At 41.4% G+C, this 14,661-nt stretch overlaps 1 protein-coding gene across 1 annotated transcript; it reads left to right on the top strand.

Annotated features, from left to right (window-relative positions):
- The first annotated feature begins 319 nt into the window (after nucleotides 1-319).
- On the top strand, nucleotides 320-2,542 carry c19h1orf216 (chromosome 19 C1orf216 homolog). Its single transcript, XM_085347018.1, has 2 exons — nucleotides 320-423; nucleotides 1,471-2,542. The coding sequence occupies exons 1-2, from the start codon at nucleotides 320-322 to the stop codon at nucleotides 2,540-2,542; spliced, it is 1,176 nt and encodes a 391-aa protein (XP_085203144.1).
- Nucleotides 2,543-14,661: the final 12,119 nt, after the last annotated feature.

Genomic DNA, 14,661 nt, shown 5'->3' with positions numbered 1-14,661 from the left:
ACCTCGTGCAAATAGATTCACATGTCTGACTTATGCAAGCGGTGAAAGGGAGATGAAGGGCAGGCTCTGAGGTTGTTTTATATGAGAAGGGCTAGAGTGGAGACTGCACAGATATGGGGTGAGCGTTACATAACGCAGCGCAGATTAAATATCCCCGCTTTTTCCTCTACATTTCTGAGTATATTTTTATTATTATTATTGTTTGAGGATGAAACTCTGAGGCGTTTTTGAGCTTTAGCAAAGAGCAGTGCTCGGATGAGGAAGAAGAACTGTCGCGTTTCAGGCTTTATCATCCTGATATTCTCCAATAAGCCGTAAAATGCAGCCACTGGGCGGCATTGGACGCCTTTTTCACGTTTTCTACAGAGCCAGGCGTCCTCATTTCAAGATTATAGGCATCCACCCAGCAGCAGGACTGCTTAGGTATTATTTTCCTTTATTTCCATCGCGCTTACGGCAACAAATATGGTGTTTTTGCACTCAGAGCGAAAAAAATACAAACCACTCGTTATCAGCATGAGAATTATTTTATTCTCCCATTTCAAGCGCCAGCACTGCGGCCAAAAACGCGTCGATTTCGGGCGGTTTGTCCCCGTTCCTCTCGCCGTGGTTAGAGCTTCAGCATGCGCGCTCGCGACACCGCCACCATCGCTGTCCTTCAGCACCACGTGAGCGCGCGTGCATAGGAAGAGGAGAGGGGACTGATTGACAGCAGCCTGGAGTCAGGATTAGAGAGATTTCCATTCTGAGGAGACATGTAAATATTTGACGCTAATAGAAATGGAGTGCGCAGACCAGCCTGTAGTTATAGACGTTATAAACAAGGAAAGTGTGTGTGTGTGTGTGTGTGTGTGTGTGTGTGTGTGTGTGTGTGTGTGTGTGTGTGTGTGTGTGTGTGTGTGTGTTTGGCCCCAGTGGGCTAGGCATTGAATTTTCCTGTTTTTGTTTTTGTTGCTTTAGCTCATGACTGCATTTTAGCTGTTTTGATCTTTTTTAATCCTCCTCCTTTCGCCCATGAAGAACTTTTCTTTGTTGCTTTGTTCTGCTGCCATGTGATGACAGGTTTAAGCAGCTACACACTGTGCAGGCCTGCGACACAGATTTTATTTATTGTTTCACTGTGATTTGGCTTGACTTTCTTTTGTTAGAGCATACTGCACATTTCTCAATGCAACTTCTGATTGATGTTCTGTTTCTTTAACACACTAAGATGTTTTTCTGCAAAGGAAGCCAAAAACCTTAAATGTTATAGACTGAAGCTATAAGCACTAGAAACTTAACTATGGATCTCAAGTAAGTCATGTCAAGTAGATTTTCATCTTCTATCTAAATTTTTGGCTCCAGGAAGTTGGGAAACATTCAAAGTGATGTACACGGTGGGCAAATGTCCAGCGGTGCTGTGTGTAGAGGTTATTTGAAGTAAAGAATGGCACTACCAGTACTTTGATGTTATGTTCTTTGTCATTTCAGTGAGAATCAGTCGAGGCCAGTGATGCTTCATCATCAGGACCAGCCTCTGAACTCAGCCTATGGAAGCTCCAACAGTAGTTCCTCGTTCCAAAACAGGAAGTGCGACAAAGACGGCAACTTCAACTTCCTGCCAAGGAAAGATGATGAGGACTACACGGGCAATGTAGAAGGAGGAGGAGATGAGAACCGAAACCAGGTGCGGCCCCGAAACTTGGGCCCACTTGGGCGTGACCCCCCAAACTCAGGGGTTCTGTCGCCGCGCTCCCGCATGTCCTGCTGGAGCCGCCTTGAGCCTCTGCCTGAAATCGAAGGTGGGGACGATGGTTATGGTAGAGTGCCCCCTGATGGAGCGGAGGAGAGGAGGATGGAGGAAGAGGAGGGAAGGATGATGATGAACCAGGATGATGAGAAGCAAAGAGAGAAGAGGGAGCAGCAGAGGAGGAAGGGCAGCACAGACTTCAGAGGAAGACAGGAAGAGGATTATGATGCACTGCTGGACGACGAATGGGGAGACAGTGACTCCGAGTCGGAGTACAGCTACCGGTCTGGCGGCAGCATGTCTTCCCTCAACATGGAAAGCGGGGGAGAAGGGATGCTCATGGGAGGCCTGGACCGCATCGGTGTCGGGGAACCAAAATCGAGTCATCCGGAAAGTGGCCCAGCAGGAAACAGAGACCCAGCCACGAGACAAAGAAGCTTTAGCCGCAAGTCCCTCCCAGGAAGCAACCTGGGAAATCTGGAGGAAAGAGCGGAAGATCAAGACGATGATGACGATCAGTCCTCCGACTCAGACGGCGAGATGCCAGAGCTGATGGACACCGTATGGACGCTGCGGGACCGTGAGCGCTTCAAGGCTCAGGAAATGGAGAAGCACCAGGTGCAGCTGACCATGTATCGCCGCCTGGCGCTGATTCGCTGGGTCCGCACCCTTCAGGGCCGCGTCCAGGAACAGCAGAACCGCCTTCAGTCCAGCTTTGATGTCATCCTCACTCACAGGAAGGAGTTGCTGCGAATGGGCGCCGCCGCTGCCATAGCCAACACTGCTCCCGCTGCTGCTGTCAGCCAATCGTGAGAGGAAACAAGTGTTTATAAAACTGCACTTTTGCTCATAAATTTCCCCTGGAAAAAGGAAAAAAAATCTCCCATCATCCCGTCAGACATTTTTAAGCTTTATGTTGCTTATTGTTGCTCATCTTCCCCGTTTTCCCATACAGAGCATCAATTACTGTATCAAACTCATCTTTGGGCTGCTGAAGACTGGTTTTAACTTCAGCTTCTACACAAAAACCAAAATGTCACATGACTTAAGGTCAAGGTCAAGGTCAAGGTCAGATTTATTTATATAGCACATTTCCAACAGCCGATGCTGCACAAAGTGCTTAACAATAACAATAAAATTAAAAACTACAGTGTAATACAATAATAACAATAGAAACAATAAAATAACTTAGGATATATTCTCATTAAAGCAATGACTGTATGAACTCTTGAGTGTTGTTATAATATGATGTTTATATCAGAAATGTCCTACATGCTGTTGTTACCTGTCTTGACCTCTGCGTAAAAAAAAATCCCTAAAAGTGTTGGAAAACATCCATGTGTTAGAGATGATTTCTACCAGGAGATGCTGTATATAATTATGATCGATTAAAAGAATAAAGTATCCTTCTATCTAATGTTTTGTGTGGATGTTTTTTTAATTTAACTTTTAAACAGCTTAATCTAGATTGAGCTCATTTCTAATAGACACATCTGAGAGAAAGACTAAGGCTGATAACTCCACTTCAAGAGCACAGAGGCTTCTTTTGATTCCTGAGGAACATTTTAAGAAGCTGGTTTATCAAAGTTCCCTCAGAACAGATATGACTAAAGAAGGCCAGTTTTTATCTTCTGTAGCTGTACTTGCTGTACTTGAAGCCTTGGGCCAATGCCCTTTGAGCTCACAATTGCCTCTTTGTCAGCTGAACAAAGTTGTTTTGTATCTGCTCATCACACGGGGCTGGGAGCGTGTGTTCTGCAGGCAGTGTGATAGCCGTGTGAGGGCTCAAGCCTCAATCTTTACGGGCTGGGCTTCCGCCGCAGGCTTTCCGAGATCATCTCACCTCTTTCTAAGTGCGTGTATGTGTGTGTGTGTGTTCAGAAAGATACCAGCCACGCTGCCACCCTGTAATCTCCGTCCTGGGCGAGTCGATGGGAGTCGCTGGAAGCCCTCGGGGAGCTTCAGTCTGCGCCCCGGGCCGCTGCGGGTCCTATCCGGCCTCGGTGAACAGACGCCGGTCCGGTTGCGCGCAGGAGCCAAACCCCGGGGCAAGTTTGGGATAATCCCCAGCTATGCCTCCAAACCAATTCCAGTTTATTTATTTTTTTCCTAGCTTATCGCTTTTCTTGGACGCGCAGGCACCGCACAGAAAGTCTGAGTCCATTTCCATATTGATCCGCTGTTCGTTGTGTTTGCGAGGCGACAAATCTGAGCGGATAACATGTTTACAGCAGAGCAGTGACTTGTATACAACGTGATACAGAAAACATCCTCAAAAAAGGGACATCTGGGAACAAACGTGCCTTTGATGGGGATTTTGTAAACCGCGGAGACTTGATTTCAAGGTAGTTAGAGGTTATAAATGAAGTGAGACAAAGCTCACGAAGATAAATGAAGCTGCAGGGGCGCGAAGGGGAAAAAAACACGGCTGATCAGTTTTACCTCGGGATAAAGGAGGGTTCCAGTATCTTTAGAGCATATGACAATATTTTAGATGTGTGGTTCAGTATTAAAATATCCGCTGGTGCTAAGCTTATTAACTGTTTCCTCCATTTAAAAAAGAAGGAGGCTTTGTGTAGATTAAATGTAACTAGTGACTTTATTAATGGTTAATAAATGACTTATTATGCTTTTATTAATGCGTTGTAAGCAGTGATTAGCACGAGACAGGTTTATCTTGTCGGCCTATATAACGTTTCAATAACAACTCAAAGACGTTAAGGATTAATACAAACATTATTTAATGACGTCATTTTAACAGTAAGTTAACCAATAAAGATTTGTAAACTGTTTTTAATAGTTAGTGTTAAAATCTATCTATGACTTGTTTTTATTGTTAAACTGCTGAAAATTTGATTTAAAAAAAAAACTGCTAAAAAAGTTTGTAACAAATAGACTCACATGTTCTCATTCAGTATTTTTCCAGAAGTTCAGAGGTCAAAGTGTTCAATGAGATCTCCAATGAGACCATTAGAGTGTCCACGGCTGGAGGAGAATAAAGGCCACGAAGGGACCTGGAAAACTCAGTAAATTGTTTATTAGAGACAATGAGGGCTTTATTTTCGAGTTTCCACCGCTGTAAATAGTGGCATCATGCAATATTTCCAGGATAACGACTATTTATATCCGACTTTCATGAAAAACACTATGTAAAGTATGCAGGGTTATTATTATTATTTTTTAACTTACATTCCTTAGACTAAATACGTTCTTCGGCGTGACCGTCGGGGCCCTGCTGCGGGCGCATTGCGCACATCTTCTGCAAACTCGGTAAATCAGTCGGTTACTAAAAATAAAAAATAAATAAGTAAATAAAAAAATAAAAACCCTACAACAAAAACGAAACCCTGGAATGACAGGTATGGCGTTAGATGACTTTTTTTCAGAGCAAAGCTTCCCGGGGAGCAGAGAGGTGCGCACAGCTGGGCCTTGTGGCACATCCCCAAGGCGAGTGGGAGCGCCAAAAGGCTCATCTGCATTTTTCTGTTTTGTAACACACTTCACTTTTTTTTTCAAACAACCAGAGCACCCAAATCCAAATGTTTTAATGTCTGATGGAAGGTTTCAGGGTCTTTGCTTTGCGATATATTTAACCCACAGAGAAAGGGTTGTAACACTTCTCCTTGAAGTTTAAGACGCTTAATCGCGAGTGTTGTTAAAAGAATTATACTGTTTTCTTCTAAATTGTATTTTGGTGGTATCATCATGTATTCTAATAGCAGACATGTGGTTACCTATAAAATACTGACTGTGAAAACAGATTTTTTTTAAATGAGCTTTTTTACGCTTACATTTAAAGACGAATGTGCACTAAAAGAAAATCTATCGATTGTTAAAATATATATTTAAAATATCAATTTTGCGGCCTGATTTTCATGCCCTTTGGTGATATATTCTTTCTCGTGTAGATTTTGGTAGCTGTGCATGTTGTGCCATCGATCAGTGGTTGCAAACCTGGAATTAACTGATGTATTTGTTGATACTTGTGTATTTTTTTTTAATCGATGCTTTGCAGAAAACATATCCAAGGTTGCCAGGTTTGCTACACTACCTTGTGACGTTTTTTCCCTTCGAGCAACGGGCACTCAAAGTCTTTATAGCTTCCACAGCGAGATTCTTCACACCTGCATATTTTTTTGTGATGAATCATTTACAGGAAACAGAGCCGCATGTAACCATTCACAAATGTATTAGATTAGCCAACTTCTCAGCACAAAACGCGTTAGAACCTGTTAAAAATAGTATCTAATCATCAAGATGGCGCAGGGACGGAGGAAAACATCCTCCCTACCAGACTATGAAAGAAAATAGAGCTACATATACTGGGGGGGGGGGGGGGGATAATTTTTGAAGGTCAGTTTAAAGATGCTCTCTAATGTGATTAACTTCAGCTTTGAGGGAAGATTATTTTAATGAAGTACAGCAGATAAAAGATGTGTGATGATGAGTCATCAGCCAGTATTAGGATAACCGGAACACTACAGACTAAATGTAGGGATAATGTGAGACACATTACTAATAAATGTGCAACTTTACAAACAATCTATGTGGGCTAAATGTTCGACATGTTTTATTGTTGTCTGTGTGTCTTTATATGCTTGTGTGTTCATCGTTTCTATCCTAATAATTGTTAAGACTGTTTTTTCAGGTTCAGCTAAACATCTTTGGGTTTCACTAACGATCTTTCTTGAAGGTGTTAACTTCATTTTTCTTTTAAGGAGGGGACACAGGGGACAATATTAATACTTAAACCCCAAACTAAGTGTACATGCTACTGTGTGGTGTGAGGGAGTGATGGAAACTGTGCATCATTCTATTAAATCCAGAAGTAATTAGAAGGAAGAAATGGAACAGCAGAAGATGGGGAAACAGTACATGTAGTACAAGACAGAATTCACCACAGGGGACCATGGCAGGTCACGAGGGCAAGGTTTCACAGGCCTGCTTTAATATCCACCATTACTGTTGTCCATTTTATTTGTTTAGACTGGTAGCAAACCCACGGCATGACCCCCTGCAAAGAACAGCCTCAAGACTCTAAGGAGGGAGATTTTTTGTATTGAGATCACGAGTCTCAGGACCTTGATGTTAACTAGCAATTCAAAGAGTGGAGATAATAACCCAGCTGTCCTCGTATCATGCTGACCATTCATGAGGAACACAAAGTGTTTCGTATATGTGTTCCACTTGTCTCACAGAGGGGGATTGTGAACAGAAAGGAAGGGGGGAGAGAAAAGTATTTAAATATGTGTTCAGTTTTTTTCATCTTGAGCCAGTTACAATGTGAGACAAGGGCTAAAAATGCTGTGCAGTCCCACAAGAAGTGGGACACCTGATCACCCTGGTGGGATGTTATTAAAGGAGACCTGAATGGACTGACTTTAGATTGCCTGAGCAGGAACAAGGAGGCTCCAGCATCCACTAGGGGGGGATACTCCATCACACACCCACTCGGTTCAGACCGTCACCTCCTTTTGTTTCTGTGTTCTGACACCAGAGGTCAGCAGCGTGCACATGGATGGCTCATCCAGCAGTGTGTGCAGCAGTGGTGCACTTAATGGGGGACCACCAGGGATCTGCAAAGGAGGGTTTCTATTGGGACATATTTTCAAACAACCCCCATTTTTTATTCTTTTTTGTGGAACAACAACAAAATAAATAAATAATTAAGATTAAAAGCTCTCTTTCTAACCTTTCTACAGTTTGGGTTTAAGTTTACTTAAAAAGAAAGAAAAGAAAAAGCACTAAAATTATTTTGTAGCCAGTGCTGAATTTAACGTGTTTGCTCAGGAGGTCATGGGCTCAAATGTGGAGAGCCACACAGGAAATGCAATACCAAAAATAAAAACATTTGTGACTTCTTCTTCATCAAAATCATACGTGTAGCACAATCTTCTACTGTGTGTTTTTTGTGTTTCAGCTTTATTTTAAACATTTTGGAATCTCGAGCTGAATAAAGTTACAGGATCTGAGCCAAACTCACTCGACACACAGAAACAATGTAACACCAAAGTTTGACCCAGGATTTTGTGTCATTATTTGAACACTGTTGTTCTGTCACTTATCCAAACTGATGCTCTCGTGCAGATATTTTTTGGAACTTACTTATCTCTGCTTGTTGTTGTTCGTTAACACGTATTTGTTTCGGCCCCTCTTCATAAATCTGCCACGCGCTTTAAAGTAAAACTGCATGGATGTACCCAACAAAAGGTCAAACTCATCATATCTGATCTTGAATAAAAAGTCAGTCCAAAAAAAAAAAAGGATGTCAAAAGTGAAATGATGAATTAAACCAAGATGTACTAACCAAGTGGAGAGCTATTAATTGAAGCACTGCCTGGGTTATTAATCCCATTTTAGATCAATAGGCTGTTTTGGTGCTATCATCTGTGCCACTGTTGGTTGTTTACTCAAGAATATGATATGGGTTTGCTCTTTTTTATTATTATTTATTTAAATAATCTCTTATATGTTATACTTTTTTAACTGGTTGTTGTCTAGAAGGTTCATATCCTAAAACATACCATTTTTTCTTTCTTTAAATAATAAAAACAAACAAACTGTGGATCCAAGATTTTTTTTTTTTAAGGAAATAAAAGCCAACACAACAGCATTTGTCCCCCTTGTTGTCCTCATCAGGCCTGCAGTGGATCTGCGCCCCACAGTTTGAAAACCACTTGTTTACCATCTCTTACGAATTTACTATTGTTGCATTTTATAAATTGAAATGTAATTTTTACACAAGCAAATATTAAATTGTATCATGTTTAAAGGGAACCTGAGCTTGTTTTGTTTGTCCATTCGGTTAAATAAAAAGTTATATAAAATTAAACAAATACCAGTGCTCTTGAATACAGTTACATTATAACACTGATCCAAACTATCTCAATTTAGAGCCAGTGACGTTAGTGTGCTGTATTAGTTAAACAGTCCTTGTGATTTATTATCTGATGGTTACAAAATCTCTGTCAATATAAGAGCTTGTCAAATATCAACAAGACACTGATAAAAACAAGTAAAACACTGTGTCTTTTGCCTGGATTCACTTTATTTCTGGACTCTACTGACAGCAGCCCCCTGATGTTTTGTTCATTCATGTCTGTGTAAAGCTGTAAATCCTTTCCTGCTGTCACATTTACCTCCCTGTGTACGGTAGCTACAGAGACTCATATCTCTCTTTCCCGACACTAAAATTCCCCACAGATTAAGATTCCTCAGGACAGGATCTGCAGTCTTGTATCCAGATGCCCTTGACATGCAAAAGTTCGGGAGTCCCTGCTGCAGCCACGGCTTTAGCTGTTGCATCGGGCTTTTTTTGAACACAGAAATACATATATACCCTATCATACTCTCTCTCCCCTTCTTCCCTCTGCCTGATGTAGTGTGACAGTGTGTTCGCCCGCAGCACTCTGCTGGCGTGGAAACAATCAGCTTTGACAGAAAGGGGGTGGCGGTGGAGGGGATAGAGGGAGGCAGAGGAAGAGGGAGGGATGGTGGGTGAGGAAGGGTGGAGGGGAGGCTGCGGCCTGAGGCCTGTGTATGATGAACTGGATAGAAAGACCCGTCATGAGAAGAGAAACAACACACAAACATAATAGATAGATAGATAGATAGATAGATAGATAGATAGATACTTCCTGTTTTTGTCTTTTCCTCTGTCCTCACTGTTGCCTTGATTGAATTCACCTGTGCCTTGTTATCCCTCTTTGTGTGTTTTTGTTCTGGTAGGTAACTTTAGTTAGTCTTCTGTTTTTGCTGTTTCTCTGTATTAAATAAAGTGTCTTCTTCTTTTTGTCAACACTTGGGTCTCCATTATGGACCTTATTGCCACCTTGATATTGATATAAAGAAAAAAGATACACTCCTGAGTCCAGCTTATTTAAGACATAAAAATACTTGTTTTATGTTTGTCCCTTTTATAATCCCTTCATCTCTTTTCTGAATGTTTATGTTGTCCCAGCCTTTTCTGTTAATTCGTTCATATGGGTACTTTCAAAGCAATATTACTCTCAAGAGACCCACACCTATGCGTAAATTATCAAATACCCTAAAATGTGTTAAGTATAATTTAATGAGTGTGGAGAAACTCTCTGTATGAATTACAGCAGAAGTTTAATTAAATGTCTCAGTGTGTTTAACTATCAGTTATCATTACTTTACTCATTCCTGCAGAGCCCAATTATTAAATTTAAATAATTTACAGTCTCATTAACAATAGATTTACTACATCTAAATGTTCCTGGCTAAGTTCACACTGCAAACCTTTGTGCTCATTTCTAATTTATTGCTCATATACGTTTTTTTCCCCCCTTTTGCTTTGCTCTTAATGTTGTTCTTGTCCTGAACTATTCTGCAATGTGCAAATGAGCAATACTGTCACAGAGATCATGCTGCTTTGCAGAAGTCAGTGTGCAGCGCTGTGTTTGTAAGAAGCCAGTGAATTTGTGAGAAGGTGACAACGAAGATGTTAATTATGGCTTGGTGTTCCGGTAAGCAGGTGAGTGGGATCATCACATGAATGGCTGCCACGGCCAATCAAAATTGTGGATTTGATCCAAAATTTTAGGATGTGACTTTCAACAAGATTCAAAGGAAAACTGTCCATTCAGACTTTCCCTCGGCGATGATGGAGGACACAACAAAGAACGTAAGTAAACTGAAGGTTTACATACACAAGGAGATGAGGGCGGAGTGGAGACACATAGGGAGAAACACACAGCAGAACTGAATCTAACTGAGGCAAGGGATACACAACTAAACATAATGCACATTAGCGGCTCTCAAAAGCAGGAAGTCTCAACACTGAGACAGACAGCGACACAAAATTGACATCAGTAAACAGACATGACTGACTACACACAGGGGACGCTGGGGAGGACACACAGAGAGGAGAATTAAACAAACTGGACACGAAAGGGAACAAAATTAAACAGAGAAATGAGATCTAGAAACATGAATAACTAAACTAGGAAACAGTGGAAATACTGAACCAGGAGACTAAACAATGAAAACTAGAATGCAATCATAATAACTCAGAAACAGGAGAGAAAAAACATAGGAATCATAAAAATTCACAGAGGTGATTCAAAGTGGTTACCATTCATCTGTTTTATAAAATATAAAATATATTGAATACACAGTGATAACAGTGAATACAAAGGACAAAAAATATTCTAAAGAAGAATATTCTTTATCCACTGCTTCAACAGTGTCAAAGTCCGGGCACTGGGGAGGCCAATTCATGACTGATAATGTTCCACTGTGTGTTTTTCCATCCAGATATGCTTTTACTGCAATCGCAGTGTGTTTGGCATCTCTTTCATGCTAGAAAATGAAGCTGATGTCAATCAGAGACTTCCCAGATGGCATTTCATGCTGGAAATCTGATAATACACTTTTGCTTTTACAATTCCATCAGTTCCAACAGATCCCCAACACCACTGACTGAAACATAGCCTCAAACCATGATAGATCGTCCACCGTGTTTTACAGATGGCTGTATCTTTCTCTAACGATTGAAACCAAAATGTTCCAAATTGGATTTATCACACCGAGAGACCTGTTACCACTGATTTTCAGTTCAGTTCTTGTGTAATTTCGCATACCCCAGCTTTTCTCCCTCTTTCCCTTCCTGTTTCCCTTCCTCTTGACAGCCACCCTTTTTTTTCCTATTTCTTAAAGACATGACTTTCAGATACTGTTTACCTGCTGTAGGTAGTTTTTAAAGGCTGTGTAGACACAACACTGGGTTCCTTTTTACACTTGAATGAATCACAGCTACACATTCCTCTGAAAATGGTGACCAAGGACTGGACTGAAAATAAGTGATAAAGCAGCCAATGTCTAAGAAAACCTTAAAAACTTTTGCTCAAGACCACTTAAAAACATTATAAGAATGCCTGCCTCTGTAAAAGCAAAACACATAGAAATGAGGGGTGGCTTAAGACTTTTGCACAGTACTATAGCTGGATGGATTGACGAGTTAAGTTTAAATATACAAATAAAGCATGATCTAAATCCTCTGCACTACATATTAGCAAACAGTAAACATCTACTGATGTGTTGTAACAACCTGTTGAAAGGCGCAAAAAACTTCAGATCATTTAAGGCCTTCCTGACCTGAGTGTCGCTCTCCCACTTGACTCTCTTTTCTGATTTAGTTAAAGCCATCAGGTCCTTTAAGAGGGTCTCTCTCAACCTCTTCAAACATCTTGTCAGGCTCTGATTCCAGGACTTGAAGCTTGTGTGTGAAGAGGGGTGTGTGCGTGTGTTGATGGTTCAGCTGCCTCGTCTGCTATAACCAGCTAATAAATATGAAAACAGCAGGTTAAAACTTTTTTATTCGTCCCGTGCCTGAAAGGATTATACCCTTCTATAGAGTCCCGTGAAAAATCCCCCAAACCTCATAATGCCCAATGTTGTCCCATAAAACTGTGTTGAACAAAAGATGGAGAAAGGGGGCTTTTTCACGCATAAGGGGTTTTCTCAAGAGCGCATTGAGAGGAGCCCCGGCCGGGATCCGCCCATAGATTATCTGGCTGTCGGTGAAAGCCCGGCTGGGAGAGGCAGGTGCGTGTGCCAGGCACAGGGGGGTCGTGGGGGCCCGGTGACCGAGCAGAGGGTGGTGAACTGTGGGGAGTGCTGCGCAGCTGCCAGCAGGAATGTTTGCAGATTGTCACTTCCATTTAACTTGCTCTTTTTCTCTCCTCTCCACCCACCCACCCCAGCCTAGAGATGGAGCTGGTCTCCCAGGTTTCCCTCCCACCTCCGAGCCGCAGAGATCGGACTAAACGGTGACACCACGGCCACAAAAGCGACAACCGGCGCGGGTCGTCTCCGCCCCTGCAGCGTGAAATTGTGGATTAAACTGATAAGGAGGAAGAATGATACTGATCCCACATTTTTTGAGGGCGCTTTAGAAGGCTAAGCGAGTGCGATGTAACTGGTAAAGCAGGGTTAACACACTGTAGTCCCCAGAGGCTTCTTTCATACAGGTTATTGGATTTTAGGCTTCTTTTTTTTTTGAAGTGCAATCTTCAACATATGGTGGCCTGTAGACAGAACTGAGGCTCTTTAATAATGCAGCTCATAAATTTATCTCTGCAACTTTGCCAGAATTTACCAAAATAAAATAAAAGATGCAAATTGCATGTCCCCTGAACTCAGAGAGCATTCATTTGTCACGTGGAAGCATCACCTCTTATCTTTACTTTCATGCATTCGCAGGAAAAGCCTATATGCAAAATTAGGAAAATGCATTTATCACAGAGGATAGTCGTCCGCCATGTTGACCCACACAGGCTGCATCTTTGCCTGGAAATGGCCCTCTTTGCACCCTACCTTAGTCTCTAATCTCTTCAGTCCAAACTGTGTCCTCTTTCCAAACTGTGGCCTGAGGCTACGTGTGGGTCCTCAACATAATCCCCTTCAAAACTCTGCAGTCCCTGTTATTCCACTGGGGTTTGGCAAAAGTGCTTCATGTCAGAGCAGCACAAAGCTCAATGCTTTTTCACACCATCTTCCAGCAAAAAGGGATTAATGTCCTCACCATTATGAATAATGAGAATGAATAACAAACAGCTCCCTATTTATCCCACTCGATTAAATAAAGGAAAGAGTGTCCTTGTGCTTTTTTATTGAACTGTCTTGAGGGTGCGTATGGAGGTCGCATATAAATAAAAGAAAAGCCTAAAAGCCATAAATTTAGTCAGCATGTGATGCTTCAAAGTGTTTGCACTGATTTCATCTAGTGACTAATGTCTCAGCCAAGAAATTTGATTTCTCCATATTTCTGTACACAAAGAGCTCAAGAAAATGTTACGTAATTCATTGTATTTAATTTGATAATTTGACCCTGAATTGGATAAGTGATGGAGAATGGATGGATGGATAATTTGACCTTGCTGTGTATGGCTTTTAAAATAAAAAAATAAAAAAATAAAATTACTGATGATTATACTCGTATTTTTTTTTTAACTTGTGTTGTTTAATTTTGAGTCTAGCAAAATGGCAATATGAAAAAAAAAATGCTGGGCACATGAGTGCGCATGAGAATTTTTCAAATTAGTATCAAATAATCAGGTCAGTGTATGCTGAAGTAATCTACCTGAACCAAAAGCTCAGGCTCAGACATCCTTTCTGCTCCTGACTCTGTTTGGTGTCAGAACGATGTGAAAGGAGATATCCCTAATATAGATATCACTGCGGTAATGCAGATATCACTCAGGCACAGCGGCTCCACCTGTTCAAACCTTCTGTTTGTGAGGAGCAGCCAATCAGGAAAAAAGTTCTCTTAAAGGCAGAGTAGTTTAACTGAGGGCATATCTCAGAAATAAATAATAATCAATAAGATGACAACCCATAAAACTAAAAAAAATCCCTAATTTTAGTGTCAACATTTGCCGTTTGTTTTTCCTTAAAGTGTCTCTTCTGTATCATACTTATATTACATTTATCTTTCACTTATGGTCTCAGATTATCCAACAAGCACAACTCTGCACCAACATCTGCCAAACAGACAGTGATTCATGGAATAATGAATGAGAGAAGCATTTCTCTTAGGAGACATAAACGATGATCAATGTGACAAATCAGCTTTAATACCCCCCACCCCCCACCCCACCCAAAAAAAGGTGGAATAATGAACACTTTGAGCCGTGAGTGACAAAACATCTCCTCTGCATCTCCTTAAAGTGCCCCCTGTGCATCGTGACCTTAACATTTCGCTTCTTCGCATCTGTTCCTCCTCTTCTCCTCCGCACGCACTGGATCACAGCTCCTTTACCACAGCTGCCAGAGCGGACAATGGCGGCTCAGAATGAGAATATGAAAATGAAATATGAAACAGTGGTGTGATAAACTGGTAGATAATCATCTTTTCATTAAACTTTCATCCCCAGTGACTTAAAAATTCAAGAGCCCAATTACAGAGC

The sequence above is a fragment of the Diplotaxodon limnothrissa genome, linkage group LG22, assembly GCF_057381915.1.
Source record: "Diplotaxodon limnothrissa isolate DT_005_m linkage group LG22, D_limnothrissa_male_GT1.1, whole genome shotgun sequence".
NCBI classification, from domain to species: Eukaryota; Metazoa; Chordata; class Actinopteri; order Cichliformes; family Cichlidae; genus Diplotaxodon; species Diplotaxodon limnothrissa.
The sequence above is the reverse complement of the archived record's forward strand: the minus strand, read 5'-3'. Positions and strand labels throughout refer to the sequence as shown.